The sequence below is a fragment of the Trachemys scripta genome, chromosome 13 (assembly GCF_013100865.1).
Source record: "Trachemys scripta elegans isolate TJP31775 chromosome 13, CAS_Tse_1.0, whole genome shotgun sequence".
In the NCBI taxonomy this organism is placed as follows: Eukaryota; Metazoa; Chordata; order Testudines; family Emydidae; genus Trachemys; species Trachemys scripta.
This window is the reverse complement of record NC_048310.1, coordinates 42,621,803-42,647,566: the sequence shown is the minus strand read 5'-3', so window position 1 is coordinate 42,647,566 and position 25,764 is coordinate 42,621,803. Positions and strand designations below refer to the sequence as shown.

The window sequence follows — 25,764 nt, the reverse complement described above, 5'->3', positions numbered from 1 at the left end:
GACCCCGACCCACTGCCCCAACACCCGTGAGACCCCCACCCACCCTACCTCCCCCCCGAGACTGCAACCCACTGTCCCAACACCTTCCCTGGCCTATTATACCCACTGCCGATGGCCCTAGGCAAGGAGCGACTAAGGTGTCCCCCCACATCCCCCAATTTGTTAAACTTTTGAATATCTTCTTTTTATTGCGTTTGTAGCCCATTTCACGACTTTGATGCATGATTTGCATGCATGATTTATCCCTGTCAGATAAGATGATACATTTGCACGCTAGGATCTGTCAATCTGTATTTATTCATGCCATATATAACCAAATAAAAAATGGGTTTCCTCTAAGCTTATAGAAACTCTCTCTATAGGAATAAGCTATACCAATAGAAGCACTTCTCTCCTGGTGTAGCTGCATCCAGACCAGCGGTGTACTGTTTTAAGGCTATCAGTTTTCAACTGGATTTAGTTCAAGTAAAATACAAACTGGGTGTGGAGCAGCCCTAAGGGGTTTTGTTTAATTTTTAGCCACCAGAGGGTGTTTTCAAACTGTCTGACCCCTAACAAATGATTAATGAGGCAGGGATTTCAGAGAACAAACAGAAGCCTTGGCAAAAGGTAGGGTGACCAGATGTCCCAATTGTATAGGGACAGTCCTGATTTTGGGGTCTTTTTCTTTTATAGGATCCTATTACCCCCCCATCCCCGTCCTGATTTTTCACACTTGCTGTCTGGTCACCCTAGCAAAAGGCCTCCTGTACGTGATTAGCTGGGGGGGGGGCTATTGTGGGAATAGATTGTTACAGAAGCACCTCCTCTGCTCATGAAAACCAGCCTCTGCCTTCCTCACGAGAGATGGTCAGTGATGTGTGAGAGATCTGTGCGGAGAAAGCATCAAGGCCACTTACTGTACATACACGCATCTATAAAGCTGATTTCCAGACTTGGTTGGAAAGACTTCAAGGCAGATTCAGAGGGGAATAAAAGCTGACAGGATGTGTGGAAAAATAAAGATACACAAAGCTCTTCCTCAGGGAGCTGAAAAACGGAAGCGGCAAGGATCTGATCATTCACCACGGCCCTGCACCTTGTGTCATTTATACCTGTGAAAAGCAAGAGTAGAACAATTCCACTCTGAGCCAGTGGCATTCATAGGCGCCGACTCCGTGGGTGCTCCGGGGCTGGAGCACCCACGGGGAAAAATTGGTGGGTGCTCTGCACCCACCAGCAGCTCCCTGCTCCCCCACCCCAGCTCAACTCCACCTCTGCCTCCTCCCCTGGGCGCGTCGTGTGCCCACCTTTTTCCCCCTGGATCCCAGTGCTTGCGCCGCAAAACAGCTAATTTGCGCAGCAAGCGCTGGGGGGAAGGAGAGGGAACCCGGCATGCTCGGGGAAGAGGCAGGGATTTGGGGAAGGGGTCCAGTAGGGGCAGGGAGGGGGCAGAGACTTTGGGGAAGGGGTTGGAATGGGGGAGGGTCAGGGGCGGGGAAAGGATGGAATCGGGGTGGGGCCAGGGGCAGGGGGGCCCGAGCACCCACAGGCACCGGGGAAAGTTGGCACCTATGGTGGCATTTTACACTCTGTGCTGGTGTAATGGGTCACATAAGCTGCAGGGGATCAAGCCCAGGGCCAGCTGCAACAGGAAAGGATAGAACAAACAACAGGGCCAATGCCTGAGAGGCGCTGAGCACTTGCTTCTGCCATGGCTATCAGTTTTCAACTGGGCCTAATTCTGCAAACATGAATAATTTTACGCGTGTGAGTCATTGCATTAAAGCCAGTGGATGCGTGTGATGAAAGTTACGTGTTTTAGGGCATGGCTACACTTGCACATGTAGAGCGTTTTGAGTTAAGCCAGCCCTCGGAGAGCGCAGCAGGGAAAGCGCTGCTGTGTGGTCACACTGTCAGCTGCAAGTGCAGTGGCGTGGCCACATGTGTGGCACTTGCAGCGGCACTGGGAGCGGTGCCTTATGGGCAGCTATCCCACAGAGCGCCTCTTCCCATTCTGGCGCTGTGGCTTGTGGGAAGGGGGCAAGAGGTCGTGGGGCATTCTGGGTCCTGTCCCAACGCCCCGTGATGCGTCGCTTCGCCTCCCAGCAATCCCTGGGCTTCCGTCCATGTTTGACGCCATCTTTCAATGTTTTTTGCACTGCACGCTCTGTCTTCCCTTTCGGTCTGCGGGAATGGATCCTGAACTTGTGAGGAATATGCTCATGGGTCTCGCCAGCACGTCACGAATTGCAGTCGAGTTACTCCTTAAGCTGCAAAGTGACGGTGAGGAGTCCGACGACAGGGCTGGTGCAACCACTAGGCGAACTAGGCGGCCACATAGGGCGCCTAGTGGTTGAGGGCGCCTAAAAGCCCGCTCAAGCGAGGAGGTGGAGTGGAGGTGAGCGGGGGCGGGGGGGGGGCCGCCCACAGTAACGGGGGGGGGTGCACAGGGGAACCGCTCCCCACCCCAGATCACCTCCACTCTGCCTCCTCCGCTGAGCACACAGCCCCTGTTCTAATTCTCCTCCAATCGGCGCCACAAGCCTGGGAGGGGGGGAGAATTAGAGTGGCACCGGCGTGCTCAGTGGAGGAGGCGGAGCGGAGGTGAGCTGGGGCGGGCTCCTTGGTTAGGGTTAGCTTCCATGGGGGGGGGCTCCCCGGGTGGTGGGCGGGGTTAGCTGCCATGGAGGGGGTCTCCCCAGGTGTGGCAGGTGGCGGCGGGCAGGGTTAGCTGCCGGGGGGGGGGCTCCTCTTGTGGGAGGGGCGGGAGGCGGGGGTAGCTGCCACAGGGGGCAGGGGGGGGGGTTAGCGGGGGGGGGGGGTGGCGCAAGGTGGAAGTTTCACCTAGGGTGCGAAACTTCCTTGCACCGGCCCCGTCCGACAATAATGTCGACTCGTGTGACGCATACGAACGAGATTGCTTGTGGCATTCACAGACATGCTCACCACAGTGGAATGCCACTTTTGGGCTCGGGAAACAAGCACAGAGTGGTGGGATCACATCGTCATGCAAGTCTGGAATGACGAGCAGTGGCTGCAGAACTTTCGGATGAGGAAAGCCACTTTCATGAGACTGTGTGCTGAGCTTGTCCCCACCCTGCGGCGCAAGGACACAAGATTGAGAGCTGCCCTGCCGGTGGAGAAGCGTGTGGCTATTGCAATCTGGAAGCTGGCAACTCCAGACAGCTACCGATTGGTCGCTAACCAGTTTGGAGAGGGAAAGTCGACCATTGGAATCGTGTTGATGCAAGTTTGCAGGGCCATTAATCGTATCCTGCTCAGAAGAACCGTGACTCTGGGCAATGTGCGTGACATTGTGGCTGGCTTTGCACAAATGGGTTTCCCTAACTGTGACATCAGCCCACCTAGCCTCCGAGTACATAAATCGGAAGGGGTATTTCGCTATGGTTCTCAGGCGCTTGTGGGTTACCATGGGCGTTTCGTGAACATTAACACAGGCTGGTCTGGAAAGGTGCATGACACACGCATCTTTCGGAACACCGGCCTCTTCAGGAAGCTGCAGGCCGGGACTTTTTTCCCAGATGAGAAGATCACCGTAGGGGAAGTCGAAATGCCCATTGTGATCCTTGGAGATCCCGCTTACCCTTTAATGCTGTGGCTCATGAAACCCTACACAGGGAGTCTTGACAGCAGCAAGGAGCGGTTCAACAACAGGCTGAGTCAGTGCAGAATGACTGTTGAGTGTGCTTTTGGCTGTTTAAAGGGCTGCTGGTGCTGTCTGTATGGGAAGCTGGACCTGGCCAATGACAACATCCCCACGGGTATAGCCGCGTGCTGTACCCTCCATAACATTTGTGAAGGGAAGGGTGAAAACTTCACTCAGGCATGGACCACGCCGCTTCAACACCTGTAGCTGAATTTTAACAGCCAGAGAGCAGGGCTATGAGTGGGGCCCAGCAGGGGGCTGCAAGGATTAGGGATGCTTTGAGGGAGCAATTTGATGCTGAAGGTCACCAGTAATGTTTAGTGCCCTGCATGGGAGGGCTAGTAGGCATCTGTGTTTGCTATGTATGATGCACTGATGATGCACGTATGATGCACTGACTTGCAGTGCCTGTTGCTTTCCTGGGCTACGGTATCTTTTACTTAATGCAATAAAGAATGTTTTCAAGGCCAAAAAAAAGTATATATTGAAAAGAAACACAACTGCTTGGGAAACAGAAAGGACATGACACATCTGTGCTGTGTGGGAGAAGGGAAGGGGGCGGAGTGAGGAACGGGACAATCACAGATTTGCGTATGTCCTGTTATCATACTCAGCCTTCCTGTCTAGAGTGGCATGCAATTAGTGCTGCACTTCAGGCTGGCTAAAACGCATGGTGATGGGGGTTAAGTGCAGTGGGTAAGGATCATGGTTTGCAGGGCTGGGTGGTGAAGCTACAGGTGTTGGAGGCAGCTGGTGGCGATAAGAAACCAGATGTTGGGGAAAGTGGGTTGGCAGTGACATGGGGGCACAAGGGAAAGAGTTTTGGGACAAGGGCTAGAGGTGGGGCGGGCGAGGATGTGCTCCATCTGCATTGCTACGAGCACCTGTATCGAGTCCGCTTGGTGCTCCATTCTGCTTAGCAGCCGCTCAGTGCTTTGGTACTGGCGATCTGCATTCTGCTGGCGGAGCCTCCTTTCAGTCTCCCGCCACTCCTGCACTTTTTGATTTTCATTAAGGGACTGCTGCACTCTTTGCTGCTCCGGGGACACTTCCTGATTCTTTGGAATCATTCTTTCGGCCGTTGATAACAAGGATGGCTGGGATCTCAAGGTTGCATCTGTAAAGCCAAAATGCAACACTTAACAGAGGCAGCATTGTTCACACCAGACAGAGCAATGATTTGGCCGTACTTAAAGACAAGCACAGTGTACACAATAGCAGAAATTGCCCGTCCCAAAGCGAGCGCACATGACCCACAGGAGCCCCAAAATGGTGAGTAAGCACAGGGGCAAGGGGGACTGATTGTTTCACGGCCATACTGTCCTCTGGGGTTCTGTGCCTTGGGGAGAGCCAACAGCGGCAGGGGGCCCCTATACTGAACACTGTCCCCGCATTTTCCACAGGATGAGTTCATCCTGGAAGATATCTCGCTGCTGAGGGTGACCTGGGAAGCAAGGGAGGGTCTTCTACTACAATGCGGCTTCCGTCCTGGCCCATATGCAGCTTGCCTGTGTGCAGCAATGGTCCCCCTGCCCCTCACAGCACAGTGATGCGGACATGTTAGCCTGACTGGGACAAGGAGCACAGTAACTCTGCCAAGGAACCTGCACAAGCGGATTGCCCAGCTTCTGCATGAGACCTTTGAAGAGATCACTGAGGCGATGTGAGAGAGCACATCACCACCCTATTCCGCATCTAGGCATGCACAGGCAGCCCTAACCCTCCTCGCCCCAAGAGCCCGCACTGAACAACTACCTTCCCAAAATAAAAGCCACTTACCGGGCACTTCCTCTGCTGTTTGTTCTTCCCCAAGCACCATCCACTGGGACTGGCTACCTACCTTCCTCCTGGCTTGAAAACAGCTCCTGGCTGCATGCATCTAGAGATGCCAGGCCGCCCTCTGGCTCTGGGCCCCTGTCCTCCTCAGCACCCTCGCTCCCACTGTCCTCCTGTCTTGTTGAACTCTGTGCTGCTACGGTCTCTGAAGTGTCCATGATGGTCTTCGTAGTGGAGGTGGGGTGGCCCCCAAGTATCACGTCCAGCTCTCTGTAGAAACGGCAGGTCGTGGGGGCATCACTGGAGTGGTGGTTTGCCTCCCGCGCTTTGTGGTAGGCGTTCCGCAGCTCCTTCACTTTAAGTCTGCACTGCAGTGTGTCCCGGTCATGGCCCCTTTCCATCATGGCCCTTGATATCTGCCCCAAGGTATTGTAATTCCTACGGCTGGAGTGCAACTGGGACTGGATGGCTTCCTCCCCCCAAACGCTGATGAGCTCCAGCACCTCACCGTTGCTCCATACTGGGGATCGCCTGGCGCGGGGAGGCATGGTCACCTGGAAAGGTGCGCTGAGAGCACTCCACGCCTGGCTCAGCAAACCGGAAGGGGGATTTCAAAATTCCCAGAGAATTTGAAGGGCAGGTCTGACAGTTGGTCACCTGGGGGCAGGGCAGTAGAGTTCAAAGTGATGACCAGAGTGGCTAGAACAGGCATAGTGGGACACTTCTGGAGCCGATCAGAGCGCATCAATAGACCAGGGTGTCCATACTGGCGCTGCGGTGCTCCAGCCGGGGCATAGCAAGTGTTATGCTTCTCATGGAGGTGGATTACCAGAGGCGCTCCAGCCGCGGAGTCTGGGCACTCTACGTGCCTTGCCACTGTGGGCACCTCAGGAGTTAGGGTGCCCGGGGCTGACTTAATGTGCTTTAACTTGCAAGTGTAGCCAAGCCCTAAGTGTGTGCAGAGTCCGTTACATATTTAAATATTTTACTTGGTCTGAAAAATAACCATCTTCTCCTCTCTCCCCCCCGCCGTGCCTCACAGATCAGCCTCTAGGCAAGGTGTTTGTCGGTAAGGAGCTGGCCTACACTGATTAGTCTCTTCCACCTCTGAAGAACCTGATCCTACGAATACAAAACCTCAGCAAACAACTGTGTGGCAAGATCTGAAACCTGTTTTGCTGTGGTGCCTTGTTTATAACCCTGGATGGAGGAAGCTAGGCTGGTAAGGTGGAAAACTTTGTACAGTTGTGCTGACCTGGTGGGAACCCTCACGGCCTTGAAATGGAGAAGGAAAACCTAAATTTTGCTGCTGTTAATGCTGAGTTACCAAACAGGAAATGACTCATAGAGGGAGCGAGCAGGCAGGCAGGCAGCTGGGACCCAGCTGTGGCTGGGAGAGAACTACAGTTCCCAGCCTGCTGTGCGCCGGGTGACGCCAGCTGGGTTGCACGTGGTGCTGAATCAGCTCCCTAAGGAGCTCGGAGCCGGTGCCCAGAGCCAGGAGTGGGATCGTGGGAGGCTTTTTGTCCCCGTTCCGCAGGTAGGAGTAAGGGGCGGAGGCTGTGCGATTCCGGGGGGGCTTTGTGGCTGGGCTTGGGGGGGCTGGTGGATTAATGAGCACAGGAGTCCCCGGCCCCAATGGCCAGCAGAGAGGGGTTCGGTGCCCGTATGCACCAACTCCCCGGTACGATAGAGCCCTCCTTTCCCTCCCACTGCAGAGGTGGGTATCAAAACAGGCTCCCTAGCCCACCCCTTCTTCCCATCCCCTTGTAGGCATCAGTACAGGAGCCCTCAGGTAGTGGCCTCCTCCCCATCTGGGATGACTAAACAGGCTCTCTAGGAGCTATATGTTCATCAGTTCCCTTTCGGGGCTGAAATAGAGCCCTGGAAACCCACCACCACCCACACGCTTCTGTGGAGGCACCCATGTGACACCTCCGCAGCCATGGATGCTGCTGTAGGGCCCATGGTGGAGCTGCCCGCTGTGGACAGTGGACCTTAACCATCCCGGCACCCACCATAAAATGAGGATTACTGTTCCCTGTGAGGTGCTTGGTGCAGGCTCTCTGCTTGCCTTCCCCAGTCTTTTGTCCCCATTTTCTATGCTAGTGGGTCTGCTCTTTTGTCAGGCTGGTGTGCGAAAGGTGGTTTGTTGTTTGCCTGTAGGGTGACCACACAACAAGTGTGAAAAATCAGGACGGAGGTGGGGGGTAATAGGAGCCTATATAAGAAAAAGACCCAAAAATCGGGACTGTCCCTATAAAATCGGGACATCTGGTCACCCTATTTGCCTGGCTGGCGTTTTCCTGCTGCAGGCTGCATGTGGCCTGGCTGTGCTGTGAGTGAGGGTCAGCAGTGGCAGACGGTAGGGCATGGAGCTAAGAGTCTTTCTCCTGGTTACAGTGTCCCTGCGGTTAGCAGATGTCAGGGTTAGACTCCCCACAAGGAAGCTCTGCAGTGGAAGCAAGGGTTTAAAAGTTTCTGCAGGCAGTGTCGTTCTTCCAGATGGAGTCATAGGAATCGTTCTGTGACTAGCCATCTAGGTCCAATGAAGTTTGAGCCTCCTGGCTGTAAGCAGAGACAGATGCCACCTGCTTCATAGGAGGGGCTGATACCCTCTACTACACCTGATGGACTGCGCCATGCTATTTGAGGGTTTAGTGTGACATAAGTCGGGACTGGAGAACGTTTATTCCTGACATTATGAAGTTTGCTGCCAGCATGGATATTGCAGTATGCAAGGCAAGGGAATCTGCTCTGCTAGGTCAACTCACTGGATGACTATTGCAATAATTGGAACCTGGCCCTGGGGGGAAATTTTATCCAGACCCTAGATGGCAATCTGTTTCATACCCATAAACGTTGACTGATAACCCTTATTACTACTTCCTAGTTACCCTACCCTGGTTCTTGCCCAGGTATGGATCTAGTTTAATAAGCTTCAGAAGAAAAATATCTATCTCAGTGCTGTCCTGTACATGTGAGTTCCACTAGTTAACTACGTAGTAGGTTAGAAGTTATTTATGAATTTGGATATGTGTGCCCTCAGCTGGCTTTCGCCCTGGAAGGGTGACTTGCTCAGTAATCATACAGAGCTGTTTGACGTCAATCTCAGGACTGTGTGAGGAGATGCAGTTCTCAACCTGCTGCTCAAAAGTGCTCCACGCTGTATGTAGTGTTTGAAGACATCCACTTTCCTTGTTAACCAAGAAAACAATGGGGAGGTCATAAAGAGCAACTCATACCTTCCCCCTGGTGTGACTGCTCCTCAGGTTCCTCCCACAAGAATGCTCAGCCCACAACCAGGATCCTCTTTTCCCATAGAGACCTTCCCAAGTCACTTATGTGGGTCTAACCTGACTCAGAACTTAACTGCTTCCCCAAGAGATCAGGAGCCACTAACAGGTTTGAGGCAAATACTGCTGGCCTGTTAATTTTATGGTTTAGGTTTGTTTTCTCTAATCCCGTGCTATAATGCTGATGCTGCATGGCTGAGTTACACTTTGAGTAAGATCCTGGATGACAAAGCTGGTAGTTTATTTTACTAATGCTTGGGTCTTAGTTGATGATCCCATGATAGGACAAACTCCAGTCTGCTTCTCATTCCTGTCTGCATGTTCCCGGCTTCCTGATCAGCACTAAAATGAGCTGAATAAATACACTGTGGAGCTCTGAATTGCACCAATTGGTGTCATTACTGTTTTGTGGTGGAAGGAGGGAAGTATCTCTTGCCTCATATAAGAGCTAATCCAGTAACTGTGCATAGTGGGACTGATGAAGGACAGTATAAAGGCCCTCCTTGCTGGGGAAGGGAGGAAAAATGAGGTCCAACTCCTAATTCAAGCTGCTTCTCTGCATCATGACCAGTTTGTAATTCGTGTACCTCAGTTGTAAAACAGAGCTTTGGGGACAAAGCAACCAGTGCAGACATGTGAGTAATGCTTATGTGATTAAAAGTAACCTGGATTTGTGTCCTCTTGATTTTTTTTTTTTCTTTGTCTTTCCTACTTTTTAACCCTTGGGGAGTTTTAATTTTTCTTTTCCTTGTTTTTGCTGGAGAGATCTTTGGAGGACCTACAGCAACAGACTGGCAGCTTTCTCAACCCATGATTCAGGGGTTAGAGAAGTTGCAGCTTGAACAAAGATGCCTTTCCTCCCAACTGTGTGTCGGGTATTTGACTTAGCGGCATTAGCAAAACCCAAAAGATTTTAAACAGTCTAAATAAAAATCACTTCCTCTTTCAATGAATCAAGTTTTACTTCCTTGGTACTTGGAGAGGACAAGTTCATAGAATCTTCCAAGAGAAATGGGAAAACAAGATCTGCATTTCTAATGGAAAAATAGACCTTTTAGGCCTCCTTTCCTCAGCACACAGAAGCAAACAAGGGCATAATCTCTCTTTATTATTGTGAACTGTAGCACCTAGGAGCCCTAGACGTGAACTCAGGCCCCTTTGTGCTGGGTGCTGTACAAACACAGAACAAAAAGATGCTCCCTGCCCCAGAGAGCTTACAGTCTCATCTCTTGCCACTACCTTCTGCGTGTCCCCTTTAAGCACTGGCAATAGCTCTTAGCGTAAGGGGAGGATTTTATAGACTTGTGCATCTCTGAGCTCCAGAGCTGAGGATCTTACACAAAAGTGGGGCTCCCCAACCTAGCAATGACTTTGTGGTGTCCTTTTGTGATGAGTGTGAGAAGCCATAGAGGATGCCTGGGAGAGGGGGGATGTGGAGTGAAGTGCCCCTCCAGATTTCTGCTTGGCCTGCCAGGGGTGAGGGAGAGGGTGAGTCCCTGGCAGCCAGGGCGAGTCACTTTCCATGCTGGCTGCCCTGGATCACAGCTCTGTGCAGTCTGATGGCTGCCTGAGAGAGAGGCTGGGGTGGGGGGGCAAAGGGGGTGGCCTGTCCTGCCCCTTCTGCTTCCCACCCCAGCCTGGCTGCTGGGGACAGGGTCTGACTGAGCAGGAAATGGGCCGGGGGGAGGGGGAACTCCGGCTCGCTCTGTCCCTGTACCCAGCAGCCAGGCTCCGGTGGGCCAGGCCACTGCCCAGGCCAGCCCGCTGCCCCAGCCAGGTGCTCTCTCAGGCCACTGCGGTGCACAGAGTCAGCAACCTGGAGTGGCCAGTTTCAGCCAGCGTGAAAAGTGGCTTCCTCCTGCTCCCTGCCCGGGCCTCGTTGCCAGGGAGAGCAGCCGAACATGCCGTGGGAGAGGCTCAGCGGGAGACGGACAGACCTCACCCCATGCCCCCCACCCTCCCTTGCAGGTAACTCTGGTGGGGCGGGGAGAGCGCAGCAGCCCTGGGCGGTTGCTGAGCAGAGGAGACACGTGGGGCGTCCTGAGGTGCTCCCTCTGCTTGGTTCTGCGCTCCTGTCATTCCAACTGGCAGCTCTTCAAGTCTTGCCCTGAACTTTGTCCCAAAGGAGGACAAGGGCTTTTGCTTTGTTTGCAGAAATGTGGGTTGGAAATAAGGAAGTTGGCTTTGAAATACAGCCGTGTGTGTGTGTGGTGCCTGGTCACTAAAATTAATTCAAACACACACGCACGCAGTTTCACAGCCCTGCGGCTTGAAGTTCTCTAAAGCCACACGGCGGGTGCAGCATAGACCACGCGAGCAGTGCAAGCGGCTCACCCACTGTGCCTCAACTCTGACGTAGAGGGGCCAATTGTTCAGAGACAGGAGCTCTCTTTCTGTCTGTCCCACCCCTGGGTCTGTCAGCTGAGACAAAGATGACCAGTTGTGGTGACGGCGTGCAAAAATCCTTATCACAAGTGACAGTAGAGCTGGGCTGTCTAGCTCAGGCAGCAGAGGGTCAAACTGTAAGAACCGAAGGTCCCAGATTGGGTTCCCACTGCTTACGACCCGCCCAGGATGCAGTGTCATATTTAAATGAGAGGTTAAGTTGTGCAGCAGCAGGTAGAGTACAAGAGGAGTGTTGGTCCAGCAAGCCAGCTGTGTCTTGCCTGATTTTCATATACGCTTGATGGCGGTGTGGATTTGATTTAAATCACTAATCAGGAAGACTCGATTTAATCATGGATTTCTACATAAAAGTACATTCGTGTTGATTGTTATAACCTTGATACATATTCTTCGCAACTCAGAGAGAGGTTTCCTTTTTAGAAGGTACACCTTATACATTTTTTAAGTGATTTATTTTGAAAACTTTTCAGATTAATTTTACAGCTATATCAGAGAATGAATGATTATTTCATTTACCAAAAATAATTGAAGCAGATAGTTCACCTCCCAATGACTTCATACTTATCTCCAATTCAACAGGTTAATCATTAATATTTGGAGGATTTTCTTGCCATGGTGTATGAGGAGGAGAACATCACCAGACAGACATTTAAATTGTTTTATTTAACTAAAACAACAACGTTCTGTATTCTGGATTTTTTTTCTTGAACAACAAACATATGCTTATTTTGTTAAAGTACTATATGAATTTTTGAATTTAGTTAAACATTCAAGTTTTTTAAAATCAGGTTTGTTTTTGTTAAAATTGTTTTTAACTAAAATAGTTAAATGAAATATTAAAACTTAAAAAAAAAAAACCCACAGCCATTTTTGCTATTAACAAGCATGTTATCTCTGGAGACACAAATCCACAGTTTGAGAACTGCAAAACTAAGCATCTCTGATGGTATCTTCTAGACTGAGCATTGAGTCCCATTGGTAGATAGAAAGATTAACCTAAATAATCTATACAGAAGCCCCTGGAACCCCATAAAATCAGAACTCATTTACAAAACTTTTCTTAAACAATACATGATACACCTCTACCCCAATATAACCCCCAACAAATCTTACTGTGTTATAGGTGAAACTGCGTTATATCAAACTTGCTTTGATCTGCCGGAGTGCGCAGCCCCGCCCCCTGGAGCACTGCTTTACCGCGTTATATCCGAATTCATGTTATATCGGGCTGCGTTATATCGAGTAGAGGTGTATATTGTCTCAAACTATAGAATTAGAATTTATAATCCCTATTCCAGGATGAGATACATTCTAGCTCAAAGATACCTTAATTAAAACTATCTTTAGATAGGTTTTTTCCTCAAAAAGCATTTTATAAAAAAAAAATCTGATTATTTATTTGTTTTATTTTAATAATTGATTTTTATCCACCCTGCTTGATGGTGATGCTCCTCTTCTGCTCCTCTTCTAGGTGCAGTAAAGTAGCCTGAACTCTGTGCCTGGGGACCCCTGGACAAGGCCACCTGTGACCGTAGCAGGAATATGGGTCTGCCTGCTTTGTGACCCCTTGGAGGCTGGGGCCAGATGGAGTCGATGTGGGCTGGTGTTCCCTTTGCCTGAGGTCTTGGCCTGGTGATGAGGCACTAGAGAGACGCAGAGAGCGGTCAGCGCGCGGCCGGACGGGGAAATGGCCCAGCACAATGTGGGGATCAACAGGGAGTACGGAGACTGGGACTGGAGCGCGGACGCCGGGGAGCGGGCAAGGCTACTGCAGAGCCCCAATGTGGAGACCGGGCTGAAGAGCGACGAGGGGCAGAGACCCGGAGCAGGGACCACCTCCACCCTCGGGGCCGTCTTCATTGTGGTGAACGCTGCCCTCGGGGCTGGGCTGCTCAACTTCCCTGCAGCCTTCAGCACTGCGGGCGGCGTGGCTGCAGGGATCGCGCTGCAGATGGTGAGCCGGGCAGCCCTGGGGGAGGGGCTGTGTGGGCCTGGGGTTTCCTGCAGGAGACATCCTAGCAAATGATCCTACTCACTGCTCCAGAGCCAGGTGGTAGGCCGAGCCCGGGGCCTACCATCTGTCTGGGTGGGCTGGGCCATTGGCTTGAGGCGCCAGAGCTCTGACTGCCCTGCTCTGCCCACAGTCTCTGCTGGTGTTCATTATTGGAGGGCTGGTGATCCTGGCTTACTGCTCGCGGGCCAGCAACGAGCGCACGTACCAGGAAGTGGTGTGGGCTGTGTGCGGCAAGGTCCCTGGCGTGCTCTGTGAGGTCGCCATCGCCGTCTACACCTTTGGCACCTGCATCGCCTTCCTCATCATCATTGGGGACCAGCAGGACAAGAGTGAGTGCTCAGGGCTGCCCCGGCCCTGGGCCAGCCCCCTGAGAGGGAGGGGAGGGTGTTACAGTTGGGGGAGGGCATGGCGCAGAGGGGAGCCTGTTTCTCTGCAGGTGACGGGCATTTTCTGTGCCCCATCCTGGCAGCCTGTGCTGGGCCCGGCAGCTCCTCAGGAGCCAGGTGGAGGGGATGCCCTGAATGACTACCACACAGACTTGCAGTGTGTCGGGTTCCTTTCGCCAGACCCTCCAGCGTCCCAGGGCTGAACTGCCAGAGCTGGGGCCTCTGAGCTCCCTGCCTCTGATTCAGAGCAGCTTCCATTCCTCTTCTTCCTCCCCATGTTCCCTGGCCCAGGTTTGAGATCTGCCCTCTAGCGAGAAGTTGGCATTGGGCTTGGTTGGGCCCCAACCACACTGTTCTACCCTTGTCTCCTCACCAGTCATTGCTGCGCTGGTGAAGGATCCCCAGGGGGCAGGTGGCAGCCACTGGTACGCGGACCGCAAGTTCACCATCAGCATCACGGCCTTCCTCCTAATCCTGCCCCTCTCCATCCCAAAGGAGATTGGCTTCCAGAAATACGCCAGGTGGGTGGCTGGGAAAAGCTGAACTGGAACTGTGGGTGGGAGGATGCTAAAGGGACAGGCAGGCAATTGATGTGTGTTCTAAGATGGCAGCAGAGCCCAATGAGGAGGGCACTGGACAGGGATCAAGGAGACCAGGGTTCTAGTCCCTGCTCTGCCAATAAACTCAGTGACATTCGGCGAGTCCCTTCACTGCTCTTTGCCTCGGTTTCCCCACCTGTAACATGGGGTGTGAAGTGCTTTCAGGGCCTCGTATGAAAAGCATTGTATAATTACGTCTCTGAGGCAATATATCACAAGCGCCCCTTTCTCCAGCTCTTCCATACCAAGTCGTAGTAGGAGAATGGGGTGGCGGGAGTGGGTTCCCTGTGTCTGTGGTTTCTCCCTGGGGACAATGAAGATGGTCCCATAGGTAAGCAGGTGTCATGTCTCTGCTAACACTTTCCTTTGCATGTCACACTGTCCCCAGAGCGAGCAGTGGGAGCACAGGCGTATACAGGCGTCTGCTGCTTTAACCACCAGGTCCTCTAATTGCTTGGAGCAGGGCTAGACAACAGGAGATGTTCTGGTTTAGAAAATCAGTGGCCATTGGTGGCTGGTTTATCCTAAGGCTACCACTGGAGGAGTTGGATTGATGGTAGTGGTGGTGGGAGATTGGAAGGAGCCAGGGTCAGGGAGAGAGAATTGGGTGGGGTGTAGTGGGATATCACAGCTGGGTCCCCTGGGAGAACCGTGGGAATGTACCAGGAAAAGGGAGATGCCGTTGGAAAATGTCCCTGTCCAGGCTCACCAGAGTCTCCCCAGCGAGGCTCCGAACAAGGAGCAAGAGTGAGCAGAGGCGAGGCGCAGCACTGTCATCTGTCCAGTCTTTTCTTTCTTGCAGTTCCCTGAGCGTGATTGGCACCTGGTATGTCACCGCTGTCGTCATCATCAAATACATCTGGCCTGACAAGGAGATTACCCCAGGGCACATCCCCACACGGTACGCGAAAGCGGCACCCATGCATGTTTCAAAACCAGGCTGTATCGAGTCTCAAGTTAGATTAGGGAGATAAAGGGGTGGCCCTATACCGGAAATCCCTGCCCCTCCCGTCCCAGAGCAGCTGTCTGATTCTGATCAGCAGTGAAAGGGCTAATGATGCTGAAATGCAAACGGTCATATATTCCCACTCTGAATGAGTTCGGTCTACGTGTCTCCAAGAGCTGCTCTTTTGGTCTGGCTGCAGGCTCAGGCAGACAGCCCACCATTGGGCTGCTTCTGGAGGGTTTGCTTTGCAACTGGGTGGTTAAGAACTCTTTGAATTAAAACTTTTAAATGAATATATTTTAAGTGAAGCTGCTTATTCCAATCCCCACAGGGAAATTAAATCCACTTTCATAATGTGTGTAAACGCTGACTCATACCAGCCAGGTGCCTTCTCTGTCCCACTGTTCTACAGGATGGGAGAGTTGATTAGTTCCCTGTGGGTCTCCCAGTGCATTTTGTCCTGGAGGATTGTAAGATCCTTGGGGCAGGGACTGTGTCCATCTCTGATTTGTACAGCACAGAGCGCATTGTTGGTTCTTAAATGACACAGTCTGCAGAAATGTCCGGTACATCAGACAAGCACTGGCCTTGCGTGCCACCAAGTATCTATCCCCGTTATCACTGCTGCCTTGCTTGTATTTCCCCACTTGAAAACCAGCACAGTCTTTAGCAGTCAATATTCTAACTGGGCGATGAATACTTAAACCGGTTCTTAGCTGTTATACTCTGGTTCTTGCTCTGACAGCTTTTAAGGCAAGAGGCTAATGAGAATAATGTGGTTTTTGTTTTGTTTTTTAAAGTCTGGTATCTTATGAGCCATCAGGGCTAGAAAGAGCTGCTATATGTTATGGGGAAGCTGGGATTTCCGAATTGTTAGAGAGGAAACCTTAACATAGTCACTCAGAACAGGCAAAAATATGGGGTGTTTTCCAGGCAAGTCAGCTTTGAATAATCTGGCAATGGACAAAATACCCAACAGGTCTCTTCTCTAGTTATAAATCTTGTACAACAAAGAACATCAAATATCAATAATGAAGGAAAACAATGGAAGTATAATCCATTTGGCTAAAATGAAATGTAATGGATTATATTGTGCTGTGCGGGGAAGCAAAGGCTGTTGTCCTTTGTTAAATTTATCTGTAGATACAAAGTGGTGTGTTTTATGGCACATTTCTGGGCGAACAAGAGATTTGGTTCACTGGTCTCCAGTAGTGTTTCAGATTAGGTTCTCTTCTCTGCTAATGGGTCACTAGATGGCACTCTGCTCTTTTGAGTCAACGTCCCGGCATTGTGTGTTAGAGCACTGTGCCATCTTCTGGATGAGACGTAAAACCGAGGCCTTGATCACTTGTTGCCATTTTAAAAATTCCCTCTCTTTGCAAGTGTCCTGGCCAATTTCATCTTAGGTGATTAAATTCTGTCCACCTCACCCTCGAGTATTCCCCTTTGTATGTGTGCCGCAAAAGAAGGCCCCGCTATCCTTTTTATGTTGGTCAAATAATATGATGATTTTCTTATGTAGCATTGCACCCACCATCCATACTGTGGTCAAACAGATTTTAGATCTAGCCTGATAATCTAATCTCCCTTATATTTGCTTAGTACCTTTATAGAGAATTTTCAGAACAAACTAAACAGGGATAAGAGGGAAACACAGGCTAAGATTTTCAACAGTGGCTGGTGACTTTCCAAGTACACCTCTACCTCGATAGAACGCTGTCCTCGGGAGCCAAAAAATCTTACCGCGTTATAGGTGAAACCACGTTATATCGAACTTGCTTTGATCCACTGGAGTTCGCAGCCCCGCCCCCCGGGGCACTGCTTTACCGCATTATATCCGAATTCGTGTTGTATCGGGGTAGAGGTGTATCTCCGTTTTGGGGGTACCTGACTTGAGATGACTTTTAGAGGGACCTGATCTTTGAGAGGGTGGATGCTCAGCACTTTGTGAAAATCAGGGCCCTTTAAAGTGTCCAGTGGGGCACCCCAAAAATCACTAGTGCCCTTTGAAAACATTGACCACTGCATGTGCGGGGAAGCCTCCAGTCACTGTGCAGAACTGCAGTGAAATGAGCATGCCCTGGTGCACCCCGCAAATGCCGTCTGGAGGGTGACTGTACATGTGCTATTGAGATCTGCTATTTAACCCAAGTATCTGTGCTGGCAGCTAGATCTGAACTGGTTGTGATTTCCCTCTCCGCAGCCCCTCCTCCTGGATGGCCGTGTTCAATGCCATGCCCACCATCTGCTTCGGATTCCAGGTACAGCTGCTCCCAGGAAGACCTGGGCCGATGGAGATCTAAGACAAGTTAGGAGCAGGAAATGTCCATCTGTCTCCATTTCCTGACCCTCTTTTGGATTAATTTTGGTCCCCCCCCTCTCCTTTGCTTTAATACCCCTGCCTGGGCCTCAGGCTGATGTGGGGTAAAGCCCTAAAGTGAAGGATGCCAGCAAAACAACAGAGTCTTAAAATGACCATTGAAGCTGAGGACAGAGATGACCTGTTGTGCTCCACTTAGTCCCTTTTTTGAGGCCAGAACTGGCTTGTTCCCTGCAAGACCTTGTCAAGTGTTGTGTCCAGTCTAGTTCTAACTGGCCCAAGTAACAGGATTTCCACCACTTCCTTTTGAGATTGTTCCCCAGCCAGAGAGAGAGATCTCTTGTGCTCAGGGTGTTTCCCTGGGAGTCCCTTTAATTTCACTTCAGTACTCCAAATTATGCTCCTACCTCGGTCTGAATAACACTCCTGAGCGTTCACACCCTTCCAATGTTTGCAGATTGTTATTCTGTCGCTTAGCCACGCCATCTACATTTGCTGTTCTCCTGTCCTCCTCCATCAGTCCCCTGCCCCGCCCCCTGGCCTGTTTTCCTTGCTGGGCAGTGGCATCCATCAGGCTGAGTAGGGAGAGGGATGCTTTCGCCATCCATGACATTTCCCATCGTGTCAGTTTCACAGCCAAGCGTTTCCCTGCCAGCACACGGCCTGGCTTTGTGCTGGACGGATCCGGGGTGGGTAAATTAGACTGAACCCAAGGAACAGCTGGGAGGTGGGCTCCCCTTGTCCAGAAACAAATCCAGGTGTCTCTTAACTCAGTTACGGTCTCTGCTTCAGTCGCCTTCCCTGGTAACACGTTCCAGTGTGTGGAGGGGCTGCCTGCCTTTGTGTCCCCTTCCTCTCCCATGATCAGGCTGGTGTCGATGGGTCCTGCCTGGAGCACAGAACGCCTGGCCCAGCAGCCCCTTGCATGCTCTCTTTCTATCTCTGGCAGTGCCACGTGAGCAGCGTGCCCGTCTTCAACAGTATGAAGCGGCCCGAGGTGAAGCCGTGGGGAGCGGTGGTGACAGCAGCCATGGTTATCGCTCTCTTTGTCTACGCAGGGACAGGTAGGAGCAAGGCCCTTGTTCTCTGGCCAGCCCACGGGGCCCAGCCAGCAGCACGGTCTCTTGAAAGACTTTGGTTAGAGAAGCTCGAGCTTCCCCTCCGGCAGAGCTGCTGAGAGAGAGACCCTGGGGCTGGAGTCACTGTAAACTCTCCCGCAGCTACCACGGCCGAAGAGCTGCTGTCATCTGTGTGCATTTGGCACTCCGACCCCAGATCCAGCTAGAGCCTGGGCCCCAGGGACAAACCCAGCCACTTCCTTTGTCCAAATCCCTGTGCCCCATCTTTCCCCTAGCCCCTGCTGGCATCCTCCCCTGGCTTTCTCTTCCCCTCCAGGGATCTGCGGGTTCCTGACATTTGGCGCGAGCGTGGAACAGGATGTGCTGCTGTCCTACCCCTCCGACGATGTCCCCGTTGCCATTGCACGGGCCTTCATCATCCTCTGTGTGCTGACGTCCTACCCCATCCTGCACTTCTGCGGCAGGTGAGAGGCGTGGGAGGTGGCCAGGAGTGGCGGAAGTGCCCTAAAAGTGTGTGTGTGTGTAGGGGGGCTATAGGCACTCAAACCGTGGCCCCCTGCTTGCTCGCCCTTACTATTGGTAAAAAATGGGGAGCATGGCCCCCTAGCCTCCCGTTCCAGTGCCCCTGGAGGTGGCTCGTGGGGCGCTCCAGACTGAATGGATTGGTTCTTCCCTGGGCTGCCATGGTGTCTTCGAGGGACAGGCTGGGCTGTGCCCAGGCCACTAGAGATCCTGCTGTTCTGAACATACCTATGTCCCTGGTAACCAATCAATGGTGCGGGAATCCCGAAGCTGGGATCTGATACTAGGTCTGGGATCACAGTAGGGAGCCCCCCGATTCTCCCGTTTCTCTGCTTCCTGCGCAGGGCCGTGCTAGAGGGGCTCTGGCTACGCTACAAGGGGGAAACGGTGGAGGAAGATGTGGTCCGCGAGAGGCGCCGACGTGTGTTCCAGACGGTCTGCTGGTTTCTCCTGACTCTCCTCCTGGCCTTGTTCATCCCAGATATCGGCAAAGTCATCTCTCTCATCGGGGGCCTGGCTGCCTGCTTCATCTTCGTCTTCCCGGGTACGGCCCCCACTTTCCGTGGGTTGGAATGACACGGCAGCCAATCAGAAAGCAGCCAGCCTGTTGAACAATGAGCACGGCGTTTCATTGGGTGGCTGAATTAGGCCCTGGGGTCACACGTCACAGGAAGGCTGGACCTTTATGTGCCAGGAGTCCGTTCTCCTCCAGATCCGTTCCCACTAGGAGATCGGTACAGGCTGTCTGGCTCCATAGCCCATCCATCTCCATGGCGTGGGCGTGGATCAGAGGCAAGCTTCCCCAAACAGGATTCAGCGCACCTCCCTTTGGAGACCCGCTGGCCCGCTGCCTTTGGGACACCGCCACCGAAAGGGCACCCGGGACATGGCTCCACCCTGAGGCCCCACTCCCGCTCGTCTTTTTCCCTCGAGGCTCTGCCCCCTCCGCCAAGACTTCCCTGCCCTGTGCCTCGCTCCTTCCTCCCCATGGGGGAGAGGTGAGGGTGAGGGGCTGGGGAGGGGGGAGTGAGGGCAGGCCTTGGGGCAGAGTGGGGGCAGGGCCACGGTCCAGGTGCCAATGCACTTCTAGGGAGCTTCAGGCATTCACATCCAGCCTCCCCAAATCCAGGAGTCATGTGCCGTAGTATGCTGAGCGCCATACAGCCCCTTTGAGGCAAGGTTCCAGGAAAAGATCGATCAATCGATCGATCACTCACTCACAGAAAACAAAACATTATCCCCTCCCCCTCAAGGACAGGGAGACATCAAAGGCTGAATTCTCAGCAAAGGAGGCCCAAAGTCCGTTCACACTGGCTTCCCCCTCTTCTCCCCCCCCCCCAAATGGCCCCAAATCATTAGAAGTAGCATAGAGGAAAGGACTGGTCCTGTGCCCATGTGACGTTAACAGTGTACCGCACACTGGTAAGTCACCGTGGAGCCAGAGTTGTGATTGTGGGATCTACATGTCAGGGGGAGGGGAGGAGTGTCCTGAACTTAATACACTTACTGGGTGAGAGGTGTGGGAAGGCCCCCCCCCGCCTGGTTAGCAGGGCACTTAGCACACCTTTCTAAAGGGGGTGGAACTCTTCCCTTCCTAGGTCCCCTTTGAGAAGGCAATAAAATGCAACATTTTGGGACGGAGGGCAAGGCCTGGTGGTACTGATTGATTGTGCTGTCTCCTGCCATGCAAGGGAATCCGGTTCGTTCTTCTTCTAGACTTTCTTCTTGTGTCCTCCATGCTCCTGGACAGGAAAGGCTGCATGCTGAAGGGGGTGCAGAGGGAATTCCTCCATCCCTTTAAGTAGCAGCACTGATAGGACAGCTCTTCACAGTCTGGCTGCTCCTCCCAGGCTGGGAGGGTGATGGGTGTCTTATCTTCCCTCTCTCTCACTAGAACAAGTCAAGAAAAAACAAAGAGGGCTTGTCTGTCTCTCTCAAATTCCTGACTCCTCTGCCTTCTGGGTGTGGCTGTTTAATTCTCTACTCAGGAATCTTTTGCCTGCTGATCACTGTGATTATTCTGATGTTCCATGTTGTTTGCATTCCCTCCCTGCTAGGACTATGCCTGATTCAAGCCAAACTTTCTGAAATCCAGGAAACCAGGTCAACCAGGTAAAAAGCAAATTTGCCGTCCATTTCTCCCTCCCTTTTCGCAAAATGATTCAGATGTTGGTTCCCATTGGCGGGGTTCAGCCAGACACTGTATCAAGGTGGGTTCCCTTGCCTGACATTGCACACTGACCTGTCTTCTCTATTCACAGCTGGTGGGTGCTGGTCAGCTATGGGACGTTTATGGTCACGCTTGGAGCCTTCATCTTTGGACAAACCACTGCCAATGCCATCTTTGTGGATCTGATGGCCTGACTCGTTCCACAGGACTGGTTGATGCTGCCCTCCTTAGAAGTAGCTTTTCCTTTGGGACAGCCAGGACTGAAGTTAAAAATTGCTTTGGCTTTTGATGTTTCCAGAAAGTTGGTTGGAGGGGAACACATTCCTCCCCTGCTGGGGATTTTGCTAGTCTGTTTCAGTGGGAGAGTCCTACAGGGTTGTATGTTCATCGTCTAATGCACCAAGTCAGGGTTTTCTTTTAGCTTCTGGTTCCCAGGCCTTGGGAATTGCAGAGGCTCACTACAGAGAATTCAGACTCTGACCCAGTGGGGGTGCACAGTGCGATGCCCTCCTGGAACGAGGTCAGGATGGAGGCCTTTGTGCAGAATGCCCGTGGAGCTCCACGCTGAATTCTTGTTACCCTTTTTGGGGGACAAATCTCTCAAGTGTGTCTGGGATTCACAGTGTGTAATAGGCAGTAGCCCCCCCACAGGGTAGGAGACCATACTACATTGGACTGCATCTCATCTCTGGCAAATCCTCTCTCCCAAACAAAAGGACCTTAAACTGCCTGTTCTAATAGTGAAATTACTGGTGAGATGTTTGTCATATAAAGCAAACTGGTAACCTTGCTTTATGAATTTAGGAATTATTCATGTCCAGGTTTTTAGCTTCAGATGATAAAACCACAGGAAATTTTCCCTAAGAAACAATACTTGTATTGATGATCACTCCTTATGGCATGTGTGAGAATGAAGTACTCCATTCTTGCACGATGAGACCATTGTCTCTGTTATGGTAAGAGTGCTTGAAAGGTAAGGGAATAGATATCAGATAAGCTGTAGAAAGGAATGATTTTTAATACACTTGAGTGCAATTCCTCAATCATGCTTCATGGAGAACTCTAGTAATTACATTCCTTTCTTTGTACTAGGCTATCAAGTTAGTTTCTGTAGAAAAATTTCTGCCATATCACTTGGTTTGTTTTTTTTGTTTTTAAATGCTGGGCTTTCTCATCTCTCTCGCTCTCTCATCTAGTCACTTTTCTGTTCTCACTTACCTCAACCAGGGGATTACTTAACCTGCCTCTGATTGGTTTACATTTTTACTGGAGGTGCTGCTGATTGGCTATTTTGTAACAAGCACTTTTTTTGCTTCTTTGTAATTGGGTGGAAACAGGGCCAGGGAAGAATCTAACAAAGCACATCTGTCCTGACATGCCACTGGGCACCAACAAAGCAGTGTGATGTTTACAAAACCGCTGTTTCCCCCTTCATGTATTTGGGGGCTTGATGGCTATTTAGTTAAGGTGCTATGACTCTGTAACAATTTATTTATTGATTCTAGGGTTCAGAGTTTTCAAAGGTTCTTGTCATTTCAAATCCTGTTCTTCCGGGATGGATGTTTGCTGGAAGGGGCTGATAATCTTAGGTTTAAAGGGACACTGTGAGGGCAAAAATCATAATATAAGCCACCTGGAGGGCTTTTTAACACCTACAATTATTAAAACTGAGAATTTCTAAATAGCCCAGAGTAAACTAACTACTCTATTCACTATTTGCATTTCTCTGCACTTGGAGGAGGAGAAACAAGCTGGTTCGTTTCACTTTTGTTTTTAGTCAGTTTCACCCTGATGGCCTTAGAGGTTAGCATAGTATCTGGGTTGCAAACTCTGTAGGGGGGTAGTTAGATCTCAGTGGGAAACTGTTCTCATTGGAATTTAAAAACAAATGTTGCTGTTGGTCTGTTTTGTAAAATAAATAACTCTGGGTTTGTGTTTTACCGTAAAACCTAAATATTGAGCCTGTGTTGACTTGACCACTCTTTAATATAGACACATTCTCCAAGGGACCTGCCTCTGTCCCTGAATGTTTGTTCCTACTGCTGGAGAAGCACGTTCCCAGGAACACCAAACTTTACTGACACGGAGATTTGCATAGTGTTACCGACAATGTGGTGGTCAGTATATGAAACGTAACATTCTGTTTTCAATCACGCATTTCTGATCATGTTTCTCTTCTCCTGTGCATAGATGATGTGGGAGGCCTAAGGGGAATCTGTTTAATTCTTTATAAGGTTTGCTGTCTACAAACACTCTTTCCAATGAAACACTACAATAGCACAGCTTCTGAGCATATCACACCCTTGCTCTGTATGCATGTTATCCTCCCCCACCCCCTCCCATTCTGTGATACTAAAAATGTTCAGCTCCCAATGAGGGTGTCATTAAGCTGGTGTGCTCGCTGAACCAAAGTGGATGTGGTGGTTAGTATATGAAATGTAACATTCTGTTTTCAATCACGCATTTCTGATCATGTTTCTCTTCTCCTGTGCATAGATGATGTGGGAGGCCTAAGGGGAATCTGTTTAATTCTTTATAAGGTTTGCTGTCTACAAACACTCTTTCCAATGAAACACTACAATAGCACAGCTTCTGAGCATATCACACCCTTGCTCTGTATGCATGTTATCCTCCCCCCCCCCCCCCCCCCCTTCTGTGATACCAAAAATGTTCAGCTCCCAATGAGGGTGTCATTAAGCTGGTGTGCTCTCTGAACCAAAGTGGATGTGGTGTCAGTTAAATACTAATTTTAGGCACCCTAATTTTACTCTGTGAAAGGGTGTGTGCTTTAGTATTGCACAGTATGGCTTTCTAGACTCCTGCATTCCAGTTTGAAAAGCCTCAACTCAGGCCAGGTCTACACCACGAAGTTTTGGTAGCAGAGCTGTGGCTGTCAGGGGTATGGAAAAACCACCGCTGTAGCTGACCCAGCTATGCCAGCAAAAGCCCTGCTGGAGACCCAGCTGTGCCCCCAGAAGAGGGCTTCTGTCAGCACCATGAATGTTGTTCAGGGAGGTGGTGTTATTGTGGCTATGTCTACACTTCAACGACTGCAGCCGCCCTGCTGTAGCGCTCGCTACATGCTGTCGTTTAGCTCCCGCTTCTCAGGGAGTGGTACCTGATGACAGAACAAGGAGTAATGGTCTCAAATTGCAGTGGGGGAGGTCTAGGTTGGATATTAGGAAAAACTTTTTCACTAGGAGGGTGGTGAAGCACTAGAATGGGTTACCTAGGGAGGTGGTGGAATATCCTTCCTTAGAGGTTTTTAAGGTCAGGCTTGACAAAGCCCTGGCTGGGATGATTTAGGTGGGGTTGGTCCTGCTTTGAGCAGGGGGTTGGACTAGATGACCTCCTGAGGTCCCTTCCAACTCTGATATTCTATGCTTAGTTCTGCCGTTCAGCTTAGGTTGGTTTAAGTATGTCACACGGGTGGATTTTTCACACGCGTGAGCAACATAGCTGCATGAATCAACCTAATGTTTTAGTGTCGACTGGCCTATGCTCACAGAAAAACTCCTGCTGTCAGTATAAGGTGCGTCTACAGGAGGGAGCTCTGCTAGGGTAGCTATACATTACTGCCAATCCACACTCTGTCTCAGCCCAGTTTCTAGGGACCAGGTGCTCCTATCGCTCAAGGCCGCTGCAAATGAGCCCTGATTCTCAGCAGAGGGTCCAAGGGTTAAATAGGGCCTCAAAGTTGAGCTCCCTCCAACTGAGGTTTGAGGCAGGTAGGTGGGGCTGCACGAGGAGGCCTGCCCTGCTCCTAGCTGTGCTCTGCTGGTTTTGTGGCTGATCAAAGGCCATCGGTCTCCAGAGCCGTGGCAATCGGGTACCTTCCATGAGTGCTAACTACATACCTATCCCATGAGTCATCCACTACTGGGCAAATGTTTGGCCCCTGCCACACCAGCTGGGAAGTCCCTGGGAATTTTGGGAGACTTTCCCTGCCTGCCCATGGTCTCAGCTAACCCGGGTTAATGGGTCCAGCTGAGTCATATAGAGCTGAGAAGTGGGACGGCTGAGCGTGTGGCAGACTTCATTGAGTTGTCCATGGTAGTATGGCCGCTGACCCTTCTGGACCCCAGAGCTGCTAGCGCAATATCCTGCCTAAGCATTACAATCACGCTGGTCCCTTTAGCACGTCAGCTCTGTGACTGTTGGGAGAAGTGTGGTCTGAGCACAGGCTTGAGCTCTAGGACTCTCTGACTACCATATCTGGCATTCCCACTTACCAGCTGTGAGACCTTGAGCAAGTTGTTTTGGCTGATATTTTCCAAGAGCCCGAGAGCATTTGTGCCCAAATCCCACAAACGCCTTTGACAGTCCCAGCCTCAATCGCTCTCTGCCTCAGTTTCCCCACTTGTGAAATGGGGATAATTGATGATAAAGCGAGAGAAGGGCTAGTTATTTCATTACAAGGGGGAAATGGTCCAACCCACTTTGTGGCTACTCCCTGGCTCCAAAATCAGACTAATTCAGTCTGGATTCAGGGTGCTGCTGTGTGTCCTGATAGCTCTGCCCTTATCTCGACCCTCATTCGCTCACAGAAAAGCCCCACCTGCTCTCTCGCTCTGTTCCCTTTATTTCCATTGCTGAGAAGT

The 25,764-nt window shown here is 51.2% G+C and overlaps 1 protein-coding gene across 1 annotated transcript; it reads left to right on the top strand.

Annotated features, from left to right (window-relative positions):
* The first annotated feature begins 6,858 nt into the window (after nt 1-6,858).
* SLC38A7 (solute carrier family 38 member 7) lies at nt 6,859-21,878 on the top strand. The gene is made up of 11 exons (XM_034788592.1): nt 6,859-6,965; nt 12,599-13,081; nt 13,272-13,470; nt 13,904-14,048; nt 14,929-15,027; nt 17,276-17,333; nt 18,342-18,456; nt 18,788-18,935; nt 19,338-19,537; nt 21,051-21,105; nt 21,255-21,878. Exons 2-11 carry the CDS (start codon nt 12,815-12,817, stop codon nt 21,355-21,357), a joined length of 1,389 nt encoding a protein of 462 aa, XP_034644483.1. The 5' UTR covers nt 6,859-6,965; nt 12,599-12,814; the 3' UTR covers nt 21,358-21,878.
* The last annotated feature ends 3,886 nt before the right edge of the window (nt 21,879-25,764 follow it).